Source organism: Biomphalaria glabrata, chromosome 17 (genome assembly GCF_947242115.1).
Source record: "Biomphalaria glabrata chromosome 17, xgBioGlab47.1, whole genome shotgun sequence".
In the NCBI taxonomy this organism is placed as follows: domain Eukaryota; kingdom Metazoa; phylum Mollusca; class Gastropoda; family Planorbidae; genus Biomphalaria; species Biomphalaria glabrata.
The window spans coordinates 15568809-15590424 of record NC_074727.1 but is presented as its reverse complement, the minus strand read 5'-3'; the positions used below and the strand labels follow the sequence as shown (position 1 = coordinate 15590424).

General features: G+C 34.8%; 1 protein-coding gene across 7 annotated transcripts in view; it reads right to left on the bottom strand.

Annotated features, from left to right (window-relative positions):
* Positions 1 to 21616, bottom strand: part of LOC106055582 (solute carrier organic anion transporter family member 4A1-like) — a 102864-nt gene that overhangs the window by 3666 nt on the left and 77582 nt on the right. For 6 of the 7 annotated variants that reach the window (XM_056014878.1, XM_056014876.1, XM_056014879.1 and 3 more), the window contains 11 exons: positions 15608 to 16236; positions 8442 to 8613; positions 7533 to 7814; positions 6799 to 6898; positions 6483 to 6604; positions 5590 to 5751; positions 4120 to 4209; positions 3686 to 3890; positions 2877 to 2894; positions 1625 to 1784; positions 103 to 293 (listed from right to left, as the gene is read on the bottom strand). In XM_056014878.1, the coding sequence (XP_055870853.1) occupies positions 103 to 293; positions 1625 to 1784; positions 2877 to 2894; positions 3686 to 3890; positions 4120 to 4209; positions 5590 to 5751; positions 6483 to 6604; positions 6799 to 6898; positions 7533 to 7814; positions 8442 to 8613; positions 15608 to 16236 (2131 nt within the window). The remainder of the gene's footprint in view (positions 1 to 102; positions 294 to 1624; positions 1785 to 2876; positions 2895 to 3685; positions 3891 to 4119; positions 4210 to 5589; positions 5752 to 6482; positions 6605 to 6798; positions 6899 to 7532; positions 7815 to 8441; positions 8614 to 15607; positions 16237 to 21616) is intronic. The other variant, XM_056014880.1, reaches the window with a different exon arrangement.

The window sequence follows — 21616 nt, the reverse complement described above, 5'->3', positions numbered from 1 at the left end:
CAAAAGAATGTATATAAAAAAAGAAAATAGTAATTCAGATGTTCCATACCATATATAACATGCAAAGAAGTTAAGTAAACATGAAGGTGCAGAACAACTTACCGCAGTGTGGCTGTAAGAGAAGGCATAGAGGTAATGAAGACAAAGACAATCATAAATGTGAAGAGGACCATGAAGACTGTAAGCCACTGGCACTTGTATTCACATTTACCAAACACTCCCATATGGGTAGTCCCTCGCACCCAGTCCTCATCTGTCACATTATAGTTGACACAGCTACAGTTGTAGTACATCTGGAACCAAACAAACAATAGGTTTCTTTCTAATTCATTTAGTAATGATATTGTGCCACCATCCCAATGACAATGAGGCTCACAAATAATTGCCAACTGTTGAACACTAAAAAAACAAAAATTAGGAAAAATTAAGCGCCAAGACCCTGGACAATATATTAAACAAATACTTAGTCTACCAGTTATGAGAGGATACTTGCTGTGTTACTGAATGCTAATAAAGAAAACCATGGACTATAAACTTATTGACAGGATGCTAAATCTAATAAATAAATATGTATAGCACTGTCATCAATTCCAAAGATTAAGGATGTATACAGTATTTCATGTGAACACGTTAACCCAGTTACGACCTTCATATTTTGCAACATATGAGGCAGACAAAGCTGTTGTCCACATGCGACTATTTAATTTTTCTTTTTCCCATCCAGGTCTACTTTCATATGGTCTCAAATGTGTGTCCTGTAACTTTTTTTGAGAGCTACACATCTCTTTCCACATCAGGAGAACATATTTATTTGTAAAGAAGTAAGCTGACACAAACAAATGCAAATTTCATAATAACATTTGATCATATACATCAAGCACTAACATTTTTTATTGCTAAATTTGAATAATACATATTTATTTACTCATAAATGTTAAGATATAGTTTTAAATATTTTGTTTGTGAACTCAGAACACAGTTTACGGCAGCAAGCCCACAAGATGTTATCTGGTAATGTCATTAGGTAAAGCCCACAAGCTGTTGGGGGGTGGTGGCTTAGAAGTAAAGTGCTTCCAAAGCAGGGGTCCCAAGTTCAAATCCTGATGAAGACTGGGATTTTCAATTTCAGGATCCTTGGAAACCTCAGAGTCCACTCAGCAATAATGACTACCTGACATTAGTTGTTGAAAAGTAAAGGTGGTTGATCATTGTGGTGGTCACATGACACCCTAGTTAACTGTGGGCTATAGAAACAAATGACCTTTACATCATCTGCCCTATAGATGGCAAGGTCTGAAAGGGGAACTTTCCTTTTCTTTTGTTCACACAAGCTCTTATCTGATAATGTAGTTAGGAAAATGTTTGTTTTTAAAGATGTTTTAAAAAAAAACAACAACAATTATAATTGGTATTGTAAGTTTAAATTAACATCCAACACAATAATGGAAGGCTGCCTGGTTGTGCAGTATGCACAATGGCCATGATGGTCATGGGTTTGAACCCTCCCTACTGTTATCACCCCCTGTCCTGCAGGACCTTTGTGCTAGGATGTAAATATCTTCAAATTTGAAGTAACATCTGAGAAATTTGAAAAATCAAAACAAATAATGTATTTAATTATTACCTTTGATTTCCCATCATGCCTAGAGCTAGTACATCCAGCATAACAAGGTGAAAAATACATGACATTATCTCGCCCACACATGGGGAAATAATCCTCTTCTGCACAGCCACATCTTTGATTGCAAGAGTTATTTAGTGCTTTCCCCATGAATGTAGCATTACTGAAACAAGAAATACCTAAGTAAATTTGAGAATGCTTTTATTGACAATAATAATGTTGATTTGGTTAAAATTCATTGAATTTATCTTTGCAAAGCCTTGTATTTTCTGATTTACGTTTAGTGATAGCATATGTTTCAGCTTTTTAAAAATATGTATGTATACAGCAGTAATTGGACATTTTCTCCCATCTATATTAGCTTGAAAATAATTCATCAAAGTAATTTTTAAAGACGGAATAAAAATAAATTTTAAAATGCTGACATATGTTCCCAAAATAAGGTATTCACACAAACATTTAACAACAATACTGATGATTATTTAATAAGTCAATTCTATACAGTGCACATACAGGTAACTATACATATATAAATAGATTCTTGTTTTTTTTTCTTTTTAACTCTTTCAGTGCGGTGTTACTCTCAGCAAGTAAATCCCGGAAAGCTTCATTTTTTTCTATCAAAATAATTCGCACTGAAAGAGTTAATAGCACAATTTAAAAACTATTATGTAAAAAAAAAATTCCCAAAAGAAAAACAACCAAAATCTAGGCCTATATATTTTAAACCCTAAGTTTTATTTGTACAACTTTTTTATAAAACAACATGATAAAAAACTTTTACTTAGGTTTGGTTCCCCAGACTTTCATTACTTCTATTTTGTTTGTCCTATAGACTATTTTAACAACTCATGCAGCATACCAAACTTACACAGAGAGTTATTACAACAGAACTAATACTACAATGTTAATCATTTACCCAGTTAATGAAGTTGTCATTTGCCAGCAAGATACCCCCAAAAAAAGGTGCTGCTGTTAGTAGTTCAATATTTCTGTTTTTAATGTTATAAATCTATAAAACAGCTACAGGGCTCTACAACTAGATGCACATTCTTTGACCAGTGGTTGACACTATACTATACTACGTTTTGCACATTCATTGTAATTTATGGGGTTGACACAGAACATAACTATATTAGTGAGACACAGTTGTTAAAATGTCATGAGGGTGAGCATGGCGGCACATATTACTGGTGCTAACACTTAACTAATGTTAACAAAATGTTTGATGGACATTCTCAGCCTGATAACTAACCTGAACTTAGTGGACAGCCTGTAAAACAAACAGTTCAACTAGAAAACCAAAAAGTCTATAAATAATGTGGAAAATGGTGGTCAAACGTTAAGGCAGTTGGCACCTAAACCTAGATTCAAATCATGATAAACATTTTGGGGGGGGGGGGTTAAATTTAGGGAGATGTGTTACTTAGTCTAACCAGCATTAATGGTTCAGCTAACACATTTTTAATTAATTAAAAGTAAAGTTCAAATACTTAAACAACAAGAGGAGTAAAGTACACCACTTTACATTGCCAATCCGTTAGATTTAAAATGGCCAGCACAATGGCCATTTGATTTTACTTAATCTATTAAAATGGGGTGCTGTGGCTGAGTGGTTAAGAGCTTGAATTCCAAACCTGGAGTCCAGGGTTCCAATCTTGGTAAAGACTCTGATTTTTAATTTTGAGATTTTTATGGCACTTCCAAGTCCACCCAACTCTAATGGGTAACTTATTTAAGTTGTGAAAAGTAAAGGCAGTTGGTCATTGTGCTGGTCACATAACACCCTGCTCGTTAACTCTTAGCAACAGAAACAGACATCCTCTGCCCTATGGATTGCAAGGTCTGAAAGGGGAACTTTTACTTTACTTTACATATTGTAAACATGTACCAAACAAATCTACACTTCTGAAAGCTATGAGAAAATCTTCCCATTTTCTAAAAAAATACTCTCTCTATATAATTTATGATGCTTTTTCTCATAGTTTAAAAGTTTTTTTTTTCACATTCAACTAAACCCTATATGGCAAACAATTTAATTTATCTTTAATTTATTCAAAGTACCTGACATCTGTTTGTCCGTAGGAAAGTGTCACACCAGCAAATGGTCCAGTGTCACACTCCATTAGAAGGGAGAAAGCCAAAGCAAACAGAACAAAGGACATAATAGTGCACAGGCGAAGGATACCCCTCACTTTCAGATTAAATAGTCGAACAATGAAACCACCAGCAAAAGTGGCTCCACCTCCAGCTGGAACAACGGCTAAACCTAAAAGTTAAAAAAAAATTAATTAAAATCTTAATTTTATATAATATACTTACATTAACCTTAAGTAAAACTATTATGAAAAGCTTGTGACAAATCATAAGAAATAGTCATGTCATTGGGTAATTGTTGACTAAATAGGATATACATATAGTTTTAGTATAAGTATTATAGTTGTTGTTGTTTTTTTTTAAGCAATATCATAAACAGCTACCAAAATTAGTTAACTTACCTACATATAAAGCAGCTGTTCCTGCAGAAACCCCAAACTGGTACTCTATAAACTTAGGCATGAAAGTGGAAAAGCCTGCCACTAGCACACCTGTATATTAAACACAATGAGTAGATATATGAAGCTTTTTCAATAACCTAATGTTATTTGTAAGAATGAGTGAATGCATAAAAAAAAAGAAATAATAGCTAATTTTATCAGCAGCAGATGCCTTGCCTGGCTTAGTCATGTTCACAGAATGCCACAAGATCAACTCCCATAAGACATTCTGTATGGTGATCTGATAGAAGGCAGAAGAGTGCTGGTTGTCTACTTTTAAGGTATACTGATGTATGCTCTTCATATTTTCACCAAAATCAACACTAACAGTACGAAAAAAGTGGCACTGGATAGATCCACATGGAGAGCAAGCATAAAGGAAGGTCCTGGATTTCAGATGGCATACATACCAAAGTAGAAAGAAGGGTTCAAGTGAAACAGTGCCTGGTGATTACAGATGGACAACCTGTGACCACAGCTGTGTATCAGGATAGGCCTCTTTATTTGGATGAGACATTGCAAAGGGAGAAGATTATCTCCAAAGACATAAAAAGATGTAATAGACTGATTTCTGAATTCCTCCCCCCCCCCTTTACCTATAGAATAATTTCTTCTGGCTATAAACAAGTCAAGAAAAGGTCAAGGCTAGCTGGTAATGTGGTATGTACTTCAAACTGTTATCTCAAGGGTTCCCTAGTTTGAACCCTGCCTGCTCCAATACCCTGCCATCCTACAGGAGGTTTGCGATAGGATGTAAATAATTTTAGTTTTTGAAGAATAGTTTTTGATATGTCACATATTTAAAAAAAAGTTTTAAGATTTTGTACTTCATAATCTAGAGATGTGATAGAAGGATACTAGGTATAACCTGATACTAGGTATAACCTGATACTAGGTATAACCTACAAAACTGCATCACAAATGAAGAGATTAGAAACAAGATCACAGCAGCAATTAGGCTTAACAATGACCTATTGACCACAGTAGAAAAAAAACAACAAATCACAAGGTCCTTGCAAGGCTTGTAAATACCTTTCTTCAGGCAGGAAAATGAAGAAGAGGTGAAAAGTGATGTGAAGACAACATACAAATAATGGACAGGCCAGTCTCAAAGAGATTCTATTCAAGGCAAAAGAAACAGAGGAATGGAGAAAGATGGTCGACAGATCATTTGTGGTTCCCCAACAGTTCAACAGACTAAGTGATAGGTGAAGGTGAATCTTTATTTGCAATATTTTCTTTATGGTTGAAAATGCAGGAAATAAACTTGTTTAAATAAATTTAGAGGGTTTAGTTGTTAAATAGTTTCACTGTGTCTTAACAGTAACTAGTCAAACTCATATCCACAATGCCCTTGCGGTCCCTTGGTGGTCTCTGAAATTGAACACCCTGAAAAAACTTTTTTTTTTATTACCCATACATTCAACTCACCGTCTGCAGCAGCTGCCAAATTGATAAACATGAATGGAATGTTTGTGAGCAAAAGTTTTATGGACAGCAGACAATCTTTTAAACCCAAACTTTTCCCGGTGACATCTGTACTTTTCATAGCCTGTGCTTCTTTGCCTCTCTCTAGTGCATACTTCTTGGAACCTGAATGCACAAATAAGTGAAACTAGGTGTTTTTGACACAAGTAGAATAATATGTAGCTTTTGAAGGTCTAAAAAAACATTAATAACTTTAATTTTGCATAGCTTAAATCAAATTGTAACATGAAGGTGTCTTTAAAGCAGATAAGAGAAATAAATAAAACATCAAAAGAAATTGTTTAGCTTTAAAGAATGCAAATATATAGAATAATAGGGGAAAAATAACTTTATTATCCTTATGAAATTGTTTAGTTTTAAAGAATGCAAATATATAGAATAATAGGGGAAAAATAACTTTATTATCCTTATAAAAAACATTTGTTTCAAACAAGCTTTTTAGTATTATAATAATAATAAAAAAAGATTTGAATTAAAAAAAAGAAAGAGTTTTTCTTTCCTCTCTCTCTTAAGAATTAGATGTGACTTTTAAAATCTGGTAACTAGTCTAAATTTCAGGACTGTGGTTGTTATACAAACAACTAGTGAGCAGTGACTGTTATATTATTAATATAATGCCAATAGATATCAGCTGTTCAAAATAAGCCTTGAAATTAGCATTCTATTGCTTTACTAATCAGCTACAACACTCACTACATTTGAGTTCCTCAACATAGGGTTAGAAAACAGCGCAGTTTGGCACAATGCCAGAAAAAAAAAACATCATACAATAAGAATTGACAAAAAGATTTAATAAAGTAATTATATAAGCATTTGAGCAGACAAGATCTAGCTACCTGGCAGTGATGATGGATAGGCCAGCAAAGGGAGTGACAGCAGCACACCGAATACACCACTGATCAAAAAGCCTATCCACCAGGCTCCGACCCATTTAGGGTTGCTAGTATCTAAGCCAAGCCTGTGAAAAGAATTGAACATTATCAAGTTCCAGGAGAATTACACCGAAGCTCTAAATACTCTGAATATTAAATAAAGATGAGATTTTTTAAACTCCTATTTTTAAACGCTTCTACTCAATTAAAAATATATATAATCCTAAATTATTTAAATGTACAATACTATATTGTAAAAAAAGAAAAGAATATATATTACGTAGTTGGGTCAACTGTCACCTCTGTGTAGATGTTAAGAAACTCAGCCCCAACCATATATCCAATGGCTGGTCCGATAATAGCCCCAGTATAAAAAATACCTGTTGACAAAGCATACAAAGTTAAATTAAAACTAAAGACTTATTTTTTTTTAATTTTCAAAATAGTTATATTAATATTGAATTACTAGATAAAAATGTTTGTAATGTTAAAGCTATTTCACTATGTGGAGCAGAAACCTGGAGACTGAAGGACTGAAGTTTATAGATGACATAAACTGCCATTAGAAAAGTGCAAACAGTTTCCTCTTAAGAAATCTTCACATCTTCTTCTGACACCATTAGCAACAGCGATCTCCTGCAGCCAAGTTTCTGCAGAGGAAGAAATCAGAAAGAGAACTGGTCTGGATTGAGCTCTCCTTGTAGAAGTTTTGCCAACTAGAATCACAAGACAAAAACTGAAGTAGAACTCATATAGGATAAGAGAAAGAGAAATATCTGCAACATTAACTAGAAGTGGTCATCATATAGTTTGATTTCCCCTCGAACAAGATGAAAAGGAAGCTTAGGTTAGAAAATATGGAGATCAGTTGTTTGTTGCCTATAAGCCAAAAGGGCTGCAGGTAAGGGCAAACTATCTGAGAAGTGTGTTTTTTTCAAGTTTCCTGTAATTGCCTTTTAGTGTAAGTGTTTATTTGTTGTTGTTGTGATAACTAAAAATATATTCTGAGCTAACCATTATAAAATGAAGACACTCTCTGAGGAACATTCTCATCGATGTAAGTCACACCCAGTGTATACAAAGCAGTTGCCCCAGCTCCGTGAAGACCTTGCCCCAAGAAGAAAAAATACTTGTAGTTAGATAAACTTGATGCAGCACTGTTGGCACAACCATGAGAGTTGTTCGACATAAGTTTACATACAGTGTCATCTGCATTGTCCACGATGTAACTCCCAGATATAAAGTGAGGCAAAGCAAACACAAATGAGCCAATTCCTAAAATAAGAATGCTGATGCCTGCAATAAACAAACAAAAATGAATTTTTTAAAAATAATGGAACAGATGTATTTATTTATACATCCCTCCTAAAAGTTTAAAATATATTTACAATGTTACAATTAATATTAATTCATTGTTAAGTCAAAATATGATCTACATTTAGGCCTACTAAAAATCTAGTTTATTCTAATAAGACTTATTTTGTTTTTATTTTATAAATTATAAGTAAAGTAATACCATAATATTTACAAGTTAATAATAGTTAATTAGATAGTCTATATATGTAGTTAATAAAGTAAAGGTGGTTGATCATTGTGCTGGCCACATGACAGCCTCGTTAACCGTCGGCCATAGAAACAGGTGACCAATTACAACATTTGCCGTATAGATAGCAAGATCTGAAAAGGGTACTTTACTTTGAAAGAGTCTAGTCGTGCATCTGGGCATCACATGATAATGATTAATTTGGGACCTGAACCAAAAATATGTTAGAACTATAGTCATAGATCTTGACTAGAATCATGGGGTGTAATGACTGGAATGACGGATTGAGAGAGTAAAGGTGTAGTCTAGATTCAAAATCTGTCTTAATATTTGTTTAAAACTATTACTGAATTTGAAAAGTAAACTAGTCTGATGTCTACCTAAATATCTTGGTTTGTGTCCATGGCCGCCAAAATAGGAAACAGGAATTACTAGTAGAACAAATACAATATCGTAACAGCTGGCAATCAGCCCAGATTCAGTGCTGGATATTTCATAGCGTTTCTCTATTGTCGAAATTACTGTGTTTACAAACCCATTGACAGCCATCCCCTGAAATGTATAGATTAAATAAATTAAGTAAAATGTGGAAATTTTATAACAAAGATAGTCTAAAGGCACAATAGTATTTCATATGCTAGGACAAATTCGTACAAGTACTATTTGCTCCTTAGACAGTAGACCCTAGTCCTTCGAGCACCATTGAACGAAAGGCCTAAATTACACAGAAAAACCAACATTCACGACTAGCACATATATCGCGAATGGCATAATTAGGCTTTTTTTTTTGGAATTTATGAAATAATATTAAGTAAGATAAGAATTAAGGCCTGGCCGGAGGCACAGTTTGCTCTGCCTAAAATGTGACACTGGTCTCATCCTTGTTATTTGAGTCCAGAGCGCACTCTTGAGTAAGCCTACGCAATTTAATATCAGCGAGGACTAATTATCTAAAGACACCTACATGCCCAATTGATCAGCAAGTCGCTCTTCTAAAAGAAAGTTCACAGTTCTTGAAGAACTATGAGTAAAGGGTTTTAAAATTTAATAGAAAGTCGAGTACATACGAACGCCACAAGCTCAAGAAGGACCCAAAAAAGGGGTTTGTCCAATGTTCTATGTTTTTGTCTTGCAAATGATTGCTATACTGGCAGAAACACATGAACATCATTTACATCATTACCCCATTCATTTAGGTCTAGACCTACTGTATGCATGACAATACAGCATTTATGAGCGAGTTAGCTTCCCACCCGGAATAAGTGACATACGTCATAACCATCCAGCTCTTTCCTGCTTCTTTACCATTTGGATACCAGCCATTGGGCACATGTTTCGCCTCATTAACAGCACACACACACACACTCACCCCCACACACGAGCACAGGTGCACACTTATTGCACACACTTACTGCAGCTGGCAAATAGCGTAGGATGTATCCAGCAAGATACCCCTGGACCTGGGTTAAAAAATATAATGGTGGGCCCCGTTCCCGTAGTTTGAATAGAACAAAAAAAAAACAACAACAAACAAATCGATTCATGCTGCATGTCCATCCACAATATGGCATTCCAGTGCGGGTACTACCTTTCATGAGTTTTAGTAACATTACACTCAATTCAGTGGCGTAGCAAGGTACATATGGGCCCTGGTTCAGGAATATGATGGTGGGCCCCCTTCCCTACATTGAGTAAAATAAAAACATATCTAACTATCAAGTATGCATAAGTAATGTATGTAAGGTAATCAGATTACTTCACTTAAAGAGACAAATAAAAATGCAGTTTTTTAGATTATGTGTGATTTCAACCTACCTGATATAAATTGGAAAACACTAACCATAGATAAACACCAAAACCTTAAGGACATAAATGATCTTTTCATAGAAACTTTACACAACCTAAGTTTAGATCAAATCATTAAAAAGCCAACTAGATTACACAACACATTAAATCTCTTCTTAACCAACAGACCTGGATTAGTAGTTGATTATGATATTATCCCTGGTCTATCAGACCATGAGATCATAAAAAAAACACAGTCAGATAAAAGCAGTAGCCAATACAAAACCCAAAAGAAAAATCTTACTCTGAAATAAATGTAACCTAACACAACTACACCAAGCTGCATTAAACTTTCAACAAACATTCTTTTTAAAAAAAAAATATTAACCAACAAGTCGATGACCTCTGGAATTTCATTAAAAACCATCTTAAAAGCATTATAGAAAATCATATACCAACTAGATACACATTATACAAAATAAATAAATGCTGGTTTAATAATAGACTAAAGAAGCTTTGTAAACAGAAGGAAAACCTATATAGAAAATTTAAAGAAACTAATACAAAAAGTATATAAAAATTAAACACTTAACCCAAAAAGTAAGCAGACAGCTGCAGAGTGAATACATAAACAATGTAATATCTAAAGATAACAACAAAAACCTATGGTCATACATAAATGGAAACAACAGGCATAGCGCCATTAAAAGATGAACATAAAATAATACATAATGATAATGAAACTAAAGCAAACATCCTAAACAAATACTTTGCATCAGCATTCTCAGCCCCAGGAGACAAAGACATATTACTGAATTTGAACCAAGTAGACAACATAGAAGATATAGTAGTACAAGAAAATGGAATTCAAAAACTATTAGCCAACACCAAACCAAATAAAGCGCCTGGACCTGATGGTATTCCAGCTAGATTACTCAAAGAACTAAGCAATGAGCTAGCCCCAGTGTTCAAAATACTCTTTCAGGTTTCACTTAACCAGGGCAGAGTACCAAAGGACTGGAAGAAGCTAATGTCACCCCCCTATTTAAAAAAGGAGAAAAATCTGACCCAGGAAACTACAGAAAAGTATCACTTACCAGCATCACATGTAAAATCCTAGAACACATAATATGTAGCAACATCATAAACCACTTAGACAAACATAATGTCCTCACACCATACCAACATGGCTTTAGGAAATATAGATCATGTGAAACACAACTAATAGGACTAATTGATGATTTTTCAAAAGGTTTAGATAATAGTGAACAAATAGATGCTATCTTACTAGATTTTTCTAAGGCTTTTGACAAAGTTCACCACCATAGTTTGCTTAAAAAATTAAAATATTTCGGCATTAATGGTCCACTGCATCAGTGGATTTAAGATTTTCTGATAGGGAGAGAACAAACTGTAATAATAATAAATTAAATGGCTCTAAATCAACACCGATAACAGTAAACTCAGGTGTGTCTCAAGGAACAGTCTTGGGTCCACTACTATTTTTAATTTACATAAATGATTTACCGAATTGCATTACTTCAGGAACAAAAGTCAGATTATTTGCAGATGATTGCATAATATATAGAACAATAAAAACAACACAAGACACATATATTTTACAAAGAGAATTAGATGAATTACAGAAATGGGAATCAAATTGGAGCATGTCTTTCCACCCAGAAAAATGTCAGTAACAAAAAAACTAAAACAAATTAATTCCACTTATCTTATTCATGGCAAACCAGTAACACAGACTAAAAACGCAAAATACCTAGGTGTTATAATAAATGAAAAACTGTCATGGAATCCACATATTGATGAAACTACAAAAAATCAAACAAAGCATTAGGATTTATTAAAAGAAATTTCTATAAATCAAATAAGAACATAAAACTAAAATGTTATTTAACCTTGGTTAGGCCAATAATGGAATATGCATCCTCCGTTTGGGACCCCTCGACTCAAGAAAACATTAAGAAACTGGAACAGACACAAAATAGAGCAGTGAGATTCATAACAAACGAATATTCACATTTGACTAGAGTAACACCTTTAGTAAAATCACTAAATTTAGAAAGTCTTCAGGACAGAAGGCTCAAAAGTAAAGTAGCAATCATACATAAAACACTGAACCATAACCTTCAAATACAAAAACAAAATTTAATAAAATACTCTGAAAGACACAAAGATAAAGGTACATTCCTCGTCCCATATGCTAGGACAAATACTCCTTCTTCCCTAGTGCTATTAGAGCATGGAATGGGTTGCCTGAGCTAGCCAGGAAAACCAGTGACTTGGCAGAATTTAAGTCATTGGTTAATATGCATGACTAAATGCATGACGCGTAGGACGTAATCATCTTCTTTTTTGAAGTAACGTCTGTATTATATAAGATAAGATAAGTACAGGCATTCTTTTGTCGGTACTGTCTTTTAGAAGTAATGGAGTCACTCCATCAAGTCGCTTCTTAGACGCTTACTTAGACTTAATTCATCCCGCGCCGTTGGGCGCGGTCAAGCAGAAATCGGTCTCAATGGCCTTATCATCGCGTTTTTAGTCCTTTGTTTTATTGTTGTTGTTTTTTTCAATCTCTAGATCTCTATGCTAGATATATGATAACAGTAAGTAAATTATATAAGAATTTGATAGATTTAAAGTGCCATTGTGGGCCCATATTGGTCATGGGCCCGGGTTCATTGAACCCCTTCCCGCCACTGACTCAATTCAATAACGACTTCTGAGTTTCTGACTAGTAATAGATGACATTAATTTAACTACTATCAATTTCATAATACAGTTTTTTTTTTAAAAAGCACAATATAAAAAAATCCATAAAAAACAAAAAAACAAAGCTTATATAAAGGGAAGAACTCCGCACTTACAACAGAATTACTCAAGAATGTAGAATTTATATCTCTTTTTCGATCTCATGTAAAGAAAAAATATTAATAATTAATTGACTAATTGGTTGATTATTATTGATTCATGTTTTGTTAGGTGCAAAAAATAATTGTTTAAATTTTCAACTTGATCCAAAACACTGGTGTAGGAGAAGTAACGTGAATTCGAAACAAATAATTTAAGGGGACAAAACCCGACATATTTAACCCTATATGTGAATAGGCCTACTGAAGGATAAGTTTCTCTTGTTGGCATCCAACAAAGTAATTAATAACCAGTAACTAGCTGACTATTTGGTTATTATTTTTTTTTTTTGGTTCGAGTATTGTCTATGTTGATGTAATAAAAAGGGATTTAAAATCAGTAAACATTAATACTGACCGTTGGGAAAACATAGCTTAGAACTGATTTACTCAACCTATTTATTATAATCATAATAGACAGCACTAGTTGGAGAGAGACGGTGACCAAGAAAGCTTTAGACAGCGAGAAAACATAGGCCTCGATTCTTGAAGAAAAGCGTGACGCACATAATATGGCCAGTTCCTCTACCACCAAAGCGAAAGCCACCTTGAAATGCAATATATGTGGACGGGAGTGTTTCTCCAAAATAGGGCTCCACAGCCATATGAAAAAAATGTTCGAGATGAACCATAGTCGTTTCACGACTGAAGGATGCCAATGGTATTGTCTACGCAAAGTTTCAATTTGATCCGAGAATGGGCGAAGGAGAAATAATTAGATCAAACTTTGTACCAGACAAACAGATACATTGAGTGAAAAAAAAGAAAAAGATCTTTTTTTTTTCTTTTAAGGGCTTCGAATGGTCATGGGCCCTAGCGTAATAAACCTAGACCAATCGTCATACAAGGCCTGAACACTGAAAGGCGACGTCGCAACCTGTGGGCAGTGGAGACCAATAGCTCGTCGCCACGTCGTACACAGCTGTGACGTCACTAAATTATGCATCTGACCTCCCTCTTCAACCTAGCCTCCTCAAACATATTGACTTTGATGTTTTAATTACCACTATCTTAATTGCTGTGGGGAGTCAATCCATTGACCGTCCCTTAATTAGCATTTTTTGCACTAATTGTTTTTTTTTATTATATTTAGCGTTGGGGGCTAACAAGAGCCTTATGTATTAAAAAGAAAACATAGAAAAATGAGAGAGGGAGAGAGAGAAAAAAAAGAAAGAGAGAGAGAAATAGAGAGAGAGAGAGAGAGAAAGAAAGAAAGAAAGAGAAAAAAAAGAGAGAGAAAGAAAGAGAGAGAGAGAGAAAGGTCTTATGTTATAAACTACAGATGTTCCTTCAAAACAGAAGATAGTTACGACATACGCGTAGCCATGTGTTAATAAAGTATGCATGTTAATTAGAAACTTAAACTCTGTTAAATCATTGGTTTTCCTGGCGGATTCAGGCAACCCGTTCCATGCTTTAATGGCACAAGAGGAGAAAGAGCACTTGCAAGAATTAGTCCTAGCATATGGAATAAGAAATGTGCCTGTAGAAGCGATACAGAGAAAAGGGAGAAGAGAGAGAGAGAGAGAGAGAGAGACTCGTTCACATCTTTTTTCAATATAACGCGAATAGCCAAACAAGGCGTACGCCACAACAAACTCTCACGAACTTTGACCTATTATTTTTGCAGAAAGTCTCCACTTCTGTAACGATCCTTAGACAACGAATATCATTCACGAGTGCGTCTGGCTATTCAAAGCCGGGAACGAACAAGAAGTTAGGGTTAAAGTATGTAACAATAAGATTTGGACCATAATACATTGGGCGAAAAAACTGAGCCATACTTTTAAATACAAGAGTTTTTTTTTCAAGCCAACGTTAAGTAAGAACAGAATAAAATGATTTAAGCTATCATGTAATTATTAATCAACGCTTGAACTAGAATTTATTTTTTAGAACAATTTCTTTGTGCAAAATATTATATTGTTCATCTTTAAGTATGTCAAAAAATATATTTACACATCATATTCTTGAACAAAGTACTATTACAGAATTAAAGAGTGTTATCGAGTTATTTCCAAAGTTGTGATTTGAACATTGATTGCCCGTAGAGAATCCTTCAGTTTTTGAGTGACCGATAAGGAGAGGTTAAATTAATAGTAACAATGTAATAGAGATCTAGAAAGGGACTTTCTGTACCATCCGGCACACTAATTCTATATCATATGGGCCTCCATTTCTAGGTCTACCCGTCCTCAAAAATCATTAAGTTTGATAATGTATCGATATGAATGCATACAGTGAACTCTATATCTTTATAAGAAACATAGGCCTTATGTTGCTTTTTAATCACTAAGTATGTACTGTAGACCCTAAAAGGATGAAGCCTACTAGTCATCATCATCACCAAAATCCTCTCTTGCAAAAGCCCTGGACAGAAACCATGCCTACTAATAGCACTGTCTTAAAATGAAGGTTTTTACATTATTTCGGAAAATGTCTTAAATTAAAATAGAATTACAATGTAGAGTCTCAGAAAGATTTGTTTTTAAACACGACTCTCAGAGGGCCTATATATAAGAGAATATTATAAAACCTTGAACATTTTGATATGTGCCAAATTGGCATGATGCTGCCCTTCCGGGGGCCCTTTCGGCCTATTTGCGTACCGGCCCACCGGACATTTGCCCAAATGTCCATATACTCAGCCCACCTCTGGCTCTAGGCTAATTACAGGCAATAGTAATATCAGGCCCCGTTAAGTTATGCTTGTAGTAAGAATAATGTTCTAAACATGGACTCAAAACAACTTAACAGGATGAACACTGATCTAAAACATGAAATAAAACACACACACACACACAAAAAAAGAATCAAACAAAAAAACTTAGTACCTGACAAGCTCCACATAGTGTCAAGACAACCAGAAACCAAGCCGGGCTTCGAAACCGCTGGCAAAAGTCTAACCGAAATGGACCCCATCCACAAGGGCCTCCGTCATCCGCTTCCTCTTTGTCTTCGACTTCCGAGAAAACCTTCCCGTTAGAATGATCGATCTTTTTTTCGCCGTCTAAGCTAATATCTTTAGTTGGTCCGTTTTTGTTGGTGTCCAAATAGCCATTTATAGAATGGTCATTTTTCCGCTGGGGGTCCAGGGCTGTGTACGATTCGAGAATCACTCCGTCCCCCATAATAGGTTCCTGGCAATTCTTGTCTACTAAGTTATCCTTTATATCCACAACTATATTTTGACTTTTTCTACTGTCTAGAAGGTGCTGCTGACTTCTAACGTCCAAGTGGTCAGCTAAGGAACCGTGTCTGAGCTCATTTCTATCAAACGACGAGGAAATGTCCGAAACGTCCCCTGATACAGGAATGTAATTGTGAGATAGCCGCCGGTGGTCAGTGGCACAGCCTAGAGGGCGACAGCCATGTTGATTACAGTTTTTTGATTCCGGATCTAAAAGTCCGATAACCGGGAAGGAAGTTACAGTTCCACCATGAGATGATTCCAATGGTCTATCTGAAAAACAAAACAAAAAACATTACTTAAAATAACAAGGTTACAAAGACAGTGTGTGGAAACACAAACTGAAAATCCACCCAGGCAGGCTTCAATATTTTCAGAAAGAACATCCAAATGAAATTATATCAAAGACAAATGAGAGATAAGATTGGAGAAAGAAGGTTGACAGATCTTGTGTAGTGCCCCAATGGTGCTGCAGATCAAAGGATAGGTGCAAGTGAATGAAAAGCTAGATGTGAACCTGGCCTAATTAGTTCCCCTTTCAGACCTTGTGGTCTATAGGGCAGATGATGTAAAGTTCATCTGTTTTTGTGGCCTACGGTTAACGAGGGTGTCCTATAGCCAGCAAAACGACCAACCGCCTTTACTTTTCCCCAACTAATGTGAGGTACCCATTAGAGCTGGGTAGACTCAGTGGCGTCCAAGGATTCCGAAGTTGAAAATCCCAGTCTTCACCAGGATTCGAACCCGGGACCCTCGGTTCGGAAGCTAAGCGCTGGTCTATACATAATGTAATTGTTTTGAAAAACCTTGTTGTTTTTTTTTAAAGGAAACATCAGAATTTGCGCTATTCAGTTTTAGCTTTATCATCATAAGAATCCTTGGGCCTTAGGCCTATTTTCTTTGCCTCTTTTTTGGGCTTTATGTGCCTCTTTTATGGGCCATCTTGCCTCTTTTGTGGGCTTTTTTTTTTTTAATATGTTTTTATTTGTAAGTTATCATAATTCACAAGTATTAAATCATAAACAATTGAAAAGTGATTAACCTAAAAATATAATAATAGTAATAGAATCATAGTTCTCGGTTTCCTTTGCTTGTCCCTTTTCCAGCCCTAGACATACAAGCCACATGGGCTTTCATCTCAAACAAAATGCATGATCTTTGGAGTTTTGAAGTTCAGTGTCTTTATTTACTGGTAAAGTCCAACAGTTCTAGGACACATACACACACAAAAGTAGTCGCAGATATATAGTATTAAGGATCACTATGAACCTTTTTTTTAGTTTATTAATCCTTTATTCTTCTTCAAAGTAGGCCTACATTGATGATGTTCAGTTTATTTTGATATTTTTTCTTACACATTTAGAAATTTATATCATCGGTGCCCAACCTTTTTCTGCTCGCGGGCCAAATTTATTTTCGAGTCACGGGCCGCATTGCCTCAAAAAAAATAAAACATAAAAAAAAACGCCAAGTCCAATAGAATCCATCCTCTACACTCTAGCTTCATTATGAACTTTGGGGAAGAAGTTGAGTCGGTTCGGATAGTACGCGTAATGGGGAGGACATGGCCCGTGTGCCGTAAGGTGGGTACCACTGAACTATAGGAATACTCAAAATCAATACATAAAAAAAAAAAAAAAAAAGGTCAAGAAAATGAAGTTTATAAGATTACTATTCGTTTTAAATTAGATCTAACTTATAATGCATACTAATTAGCTTTTTCTTAAAAAAAAACTGCTTGCATAACTGATTTTATAAATTAGATTTTTCGCTTTCAGGAAAAAAAAAGTAGCCGTTGCATCAGAACTTTAAATGGTCTAAAATATTGTGATGTCGGATTTTCAATATCTTTTCTAGTTTACGAGATCTAAACGGGACGGGCGGACAGACGGACAGATGGACAGACGGACAGATGGACAGACGGACAGACATTTCGCACAAAACTAATAGCGTCTTTTCCCCTTTCGGGGGCCGCTAAAAAAGAAGCTTATCTAAGGGAGAGAACCACTAATTACTACAATTTATCGGAAATGGCATGGTTTAGCGACCATTCTGCTATATAAAACAAAACTAATTAATTAGTACTAATTGATTAATTAATTATTAATTTTTTGATTGATTTGTGTATTGTCATCGATTATGGATAATTATGTAGAATTTAAACTTGATCCACAATGGAAAGTGTGTACATATGTGTGTAGTCTTTTTGCTGTGTCAGTTCTATTTATGTGTATGTTTCTGTTGTGTTGTCTGTATATGGGGAAAATGTCCTTGTAATCACAACAAATTTCCATAATGATTAATAAAGCAGTCTTAGCAAAAACGTGCCAAAATGTAAAAATTGGATTAAATCCACATCCATCCATCCATCCATCCATCTATCTTTTATCTATCTATCTGGATAGATGCATAGATAGATGCATAGATAGATAGATAGATGCATAGATAGATAGATAGATAGATAGATAGATAGATAGATAGATAGATAGATAGATAGATAGATAGATGGATATATAGATGGATGGGTGGGTAGATAGATAGATAGATAGATAGATAGATAGATAGATAGATAGATAGATAGATAGATAGATAGATAGATAGATGGATGGATGGATGGATGGATGGATGGATGGGTGGATGGATGGATAGATAGATAAATAGATAGATAAATAGATAGATAGATAGATAGATAGATAGATAGATAGATAAATAGATAGATAGATAAATAAATAGATAGATAGATAGATAGGTAGATAGATAGATAGATAGATAGATAGATAGATAGATAGATAGATAAATAGATAGATAGATAGATAGATAGATAGATAGATAGATAGATAGATAGATAGATAGATAGATAGATAAATAGATAGATAGATAGATGGATATATAGATGGATGGGTGGGTAGATAGATAGATAGATAGATAGATAGATAGATAGATAGATAGATAGATAGATAGATAGATGGATGGATGGATGGATGGATGGATGGATGGATGGATGGATGGATGGATGGATAGATAGATAGATAGATAGATAGATAGATAGATAGATAGATAGATAGATAGATAGATATATAGATGGATGGGTGGGTAGATAGATAGATAGATAGATAGATAGATAGATAGATAGATAGATAGATAGATAGATAGATAGATAGATAGATGGATGGATGGATGGATGGGTGGATGGATGGATAGATAGATAAATAGATAGATAAATAGATAGATAAATAGATAGATAGATAGATAGATAGATAGATAGATAGATAGATAGATAGATAGATAGATAGATAGATAGATAGATAAATAGATAAATAAATAAATAGATAGATAGATAGATAGATAGATAGATAGATAGATAGATAGATAGATAGATAGATAAATAGATAGATAGATAGATAGATAGATAGATAGATAGATAGATAGATAGATAGATAGATAGATAGATAGATAGATAGACAGACAGACAGACAGACAGACAGACAGACAAACAGACATAGTGAGCTCATATACGTTTTGTAAAAAAAATACATCTATTCTGACATTAAAAGCATTGCTATTTCAAACTAAGAAGACGTCTATGAGACAAGATGTCAACGTCAAAGTTTGTCAAATGTAAGCCGTGCCTCTAGGGTCTCGATATCAAAAGTTGATTGTACACAAATGCATAAACTTTATTAGTTTCAGATGTCATGAATGCATGGCTATGTCTTCGGTTTGAAATATGACTGCCTGTGTTTCACAAGACTACGGGAACCCAGTTGCGACCTGCATATTTTGCCTATGTCAGCCCGGGGGCGGGAGAGGGGGTCTATTTAATAATAATTATAAAGTTTATCATTTCTAGCATAAGAGGTGCCTAACCCTGGGTGGAGGTGGGGGGGGGGGGAAATACATTTCCAACGCATGTATCGGTTGCAGAGTACAGATTAAGCTTCGTTCTGACAAGGGGGCATGCTTTAAGCTTATTCTAATTTCTAAATGAGCTTCAAAACTCGTCTCCTAACCCGAGAGTCTTGGGATATGGGTCGTCAATAGGGATGTAACAAATTGACATCTGCTTTGGTCACTACACAGAAAGTTGTTCAGATAAGTCGATGGAGGGGAGTTTCTAAGAGCTTAGAGTTCCACGAGTCTTCAACTCAACTTTTAGGAAAATTTCAAAGAAGAAAAGCCCCAAAAATGTTTTCATGCAAGTCAAACAATGTCCAACGAATCATCAACTAGAGGTAGCATAATCAATGGGAAATAATTAATAACATGGCATATGTATGGAAAAACAATGCCAGGTTTTTAAAGCGTCAGACACTAAACTCAACTTACGTCTATTATCTATAAGTAATAAAAAATATACGAGTCATAATTTCAAAAGTTCTTTAAATTCTACATTATTGAAAAAATAACTATCCAGGAATGTTTCTATGTTTCGAACTTGTGTATACAATTAGTATTTAAACAAAAAAATTGGATTTTAGATATAGCTTTAGTTCGTATCATAGACTTATCGATCAGGCAATAACAATAGAGACTATAGAAACAACATTGAAATGTCGATGTCTTGACTTGTAGCGATGACATTCACATTTATTCAAATTCGAGGCAGAAAAAAACAACAAAAAAAGTCTATAAGACGTGGTCGGTTTGAATTGGTTTACTCAACTTATTTGTTATAATCATAATAGTTATATTAATTTAAGTCTGTATTTCCACTCACCCCATTCAGATGCCGCCTCTGCCCATGAAGTCACAAGCAATGTTTTGAAAACAATACAACCTTAGGCATATATGATGCTTGATATATAGAAATTTTGCCCGCTAGCCCACTAGATCTACTCTCTCTCTCTCTCTCTATTGAATCAAGATCACTATAAATAATATACGACACTGAAGTGTTTTTGAACCGTCACGAGAGCTTATTGCCTGCAATGTCGTGATACGAATCCTACTATGTGCACACAGCCAGTCATTGCTATTACAAACAATTGGAAGGAGTCTCACTTCTGCCAACGAAATGACCTAAATTTATTGGGCCTCTATTCATGTCAAATACTGCCGATAGTGTTAGATCGATCCATGAAAAAAAAAGCATGTAACAAAGACATATGTGTTTTTGTCTGGGCTGGATATAGTGTAGTCCTTGGGACTTGTATCGATGCAGTTTGAGTGAGATGTATACAGTATTCTAAATGATTTTATTTGGTTAATGAAGTCGCAAAATAAAAACCCAGCTATGAATGGTCTAGTCTTAAAGATGTTGGTAAACATCTAAATTATTAGCATAATTTTATTATATCTTTGAAATTTAAAAATGAGATAAAAACAGACAGATAATATTTTGTTTCGGTAAATTTTTTAAATTTATGAAAACTAGTTCTCCATTATTCAGTGAAATGAATCAGAGAGAGAGACAGACAGAGACACAGGCAGACAGACAGACAGGCAGAGATAGAGACGAAAGAGAAGGAGAAAGACAGAATGAAAGATAGGAGACAGAAGATAGAGGGGGAAGAGGAGGCAGATGTCAGAAGAGAGTAAAAGAGAGAGTGGCAGAGAGTCTTAATAACAATATAACCTCTAAGGTCAAAGTTCAAGTTTAGAAAAGCAAAACCACTACATAACCAAAGTTTCATTGTTAATTGTGTATGGACAA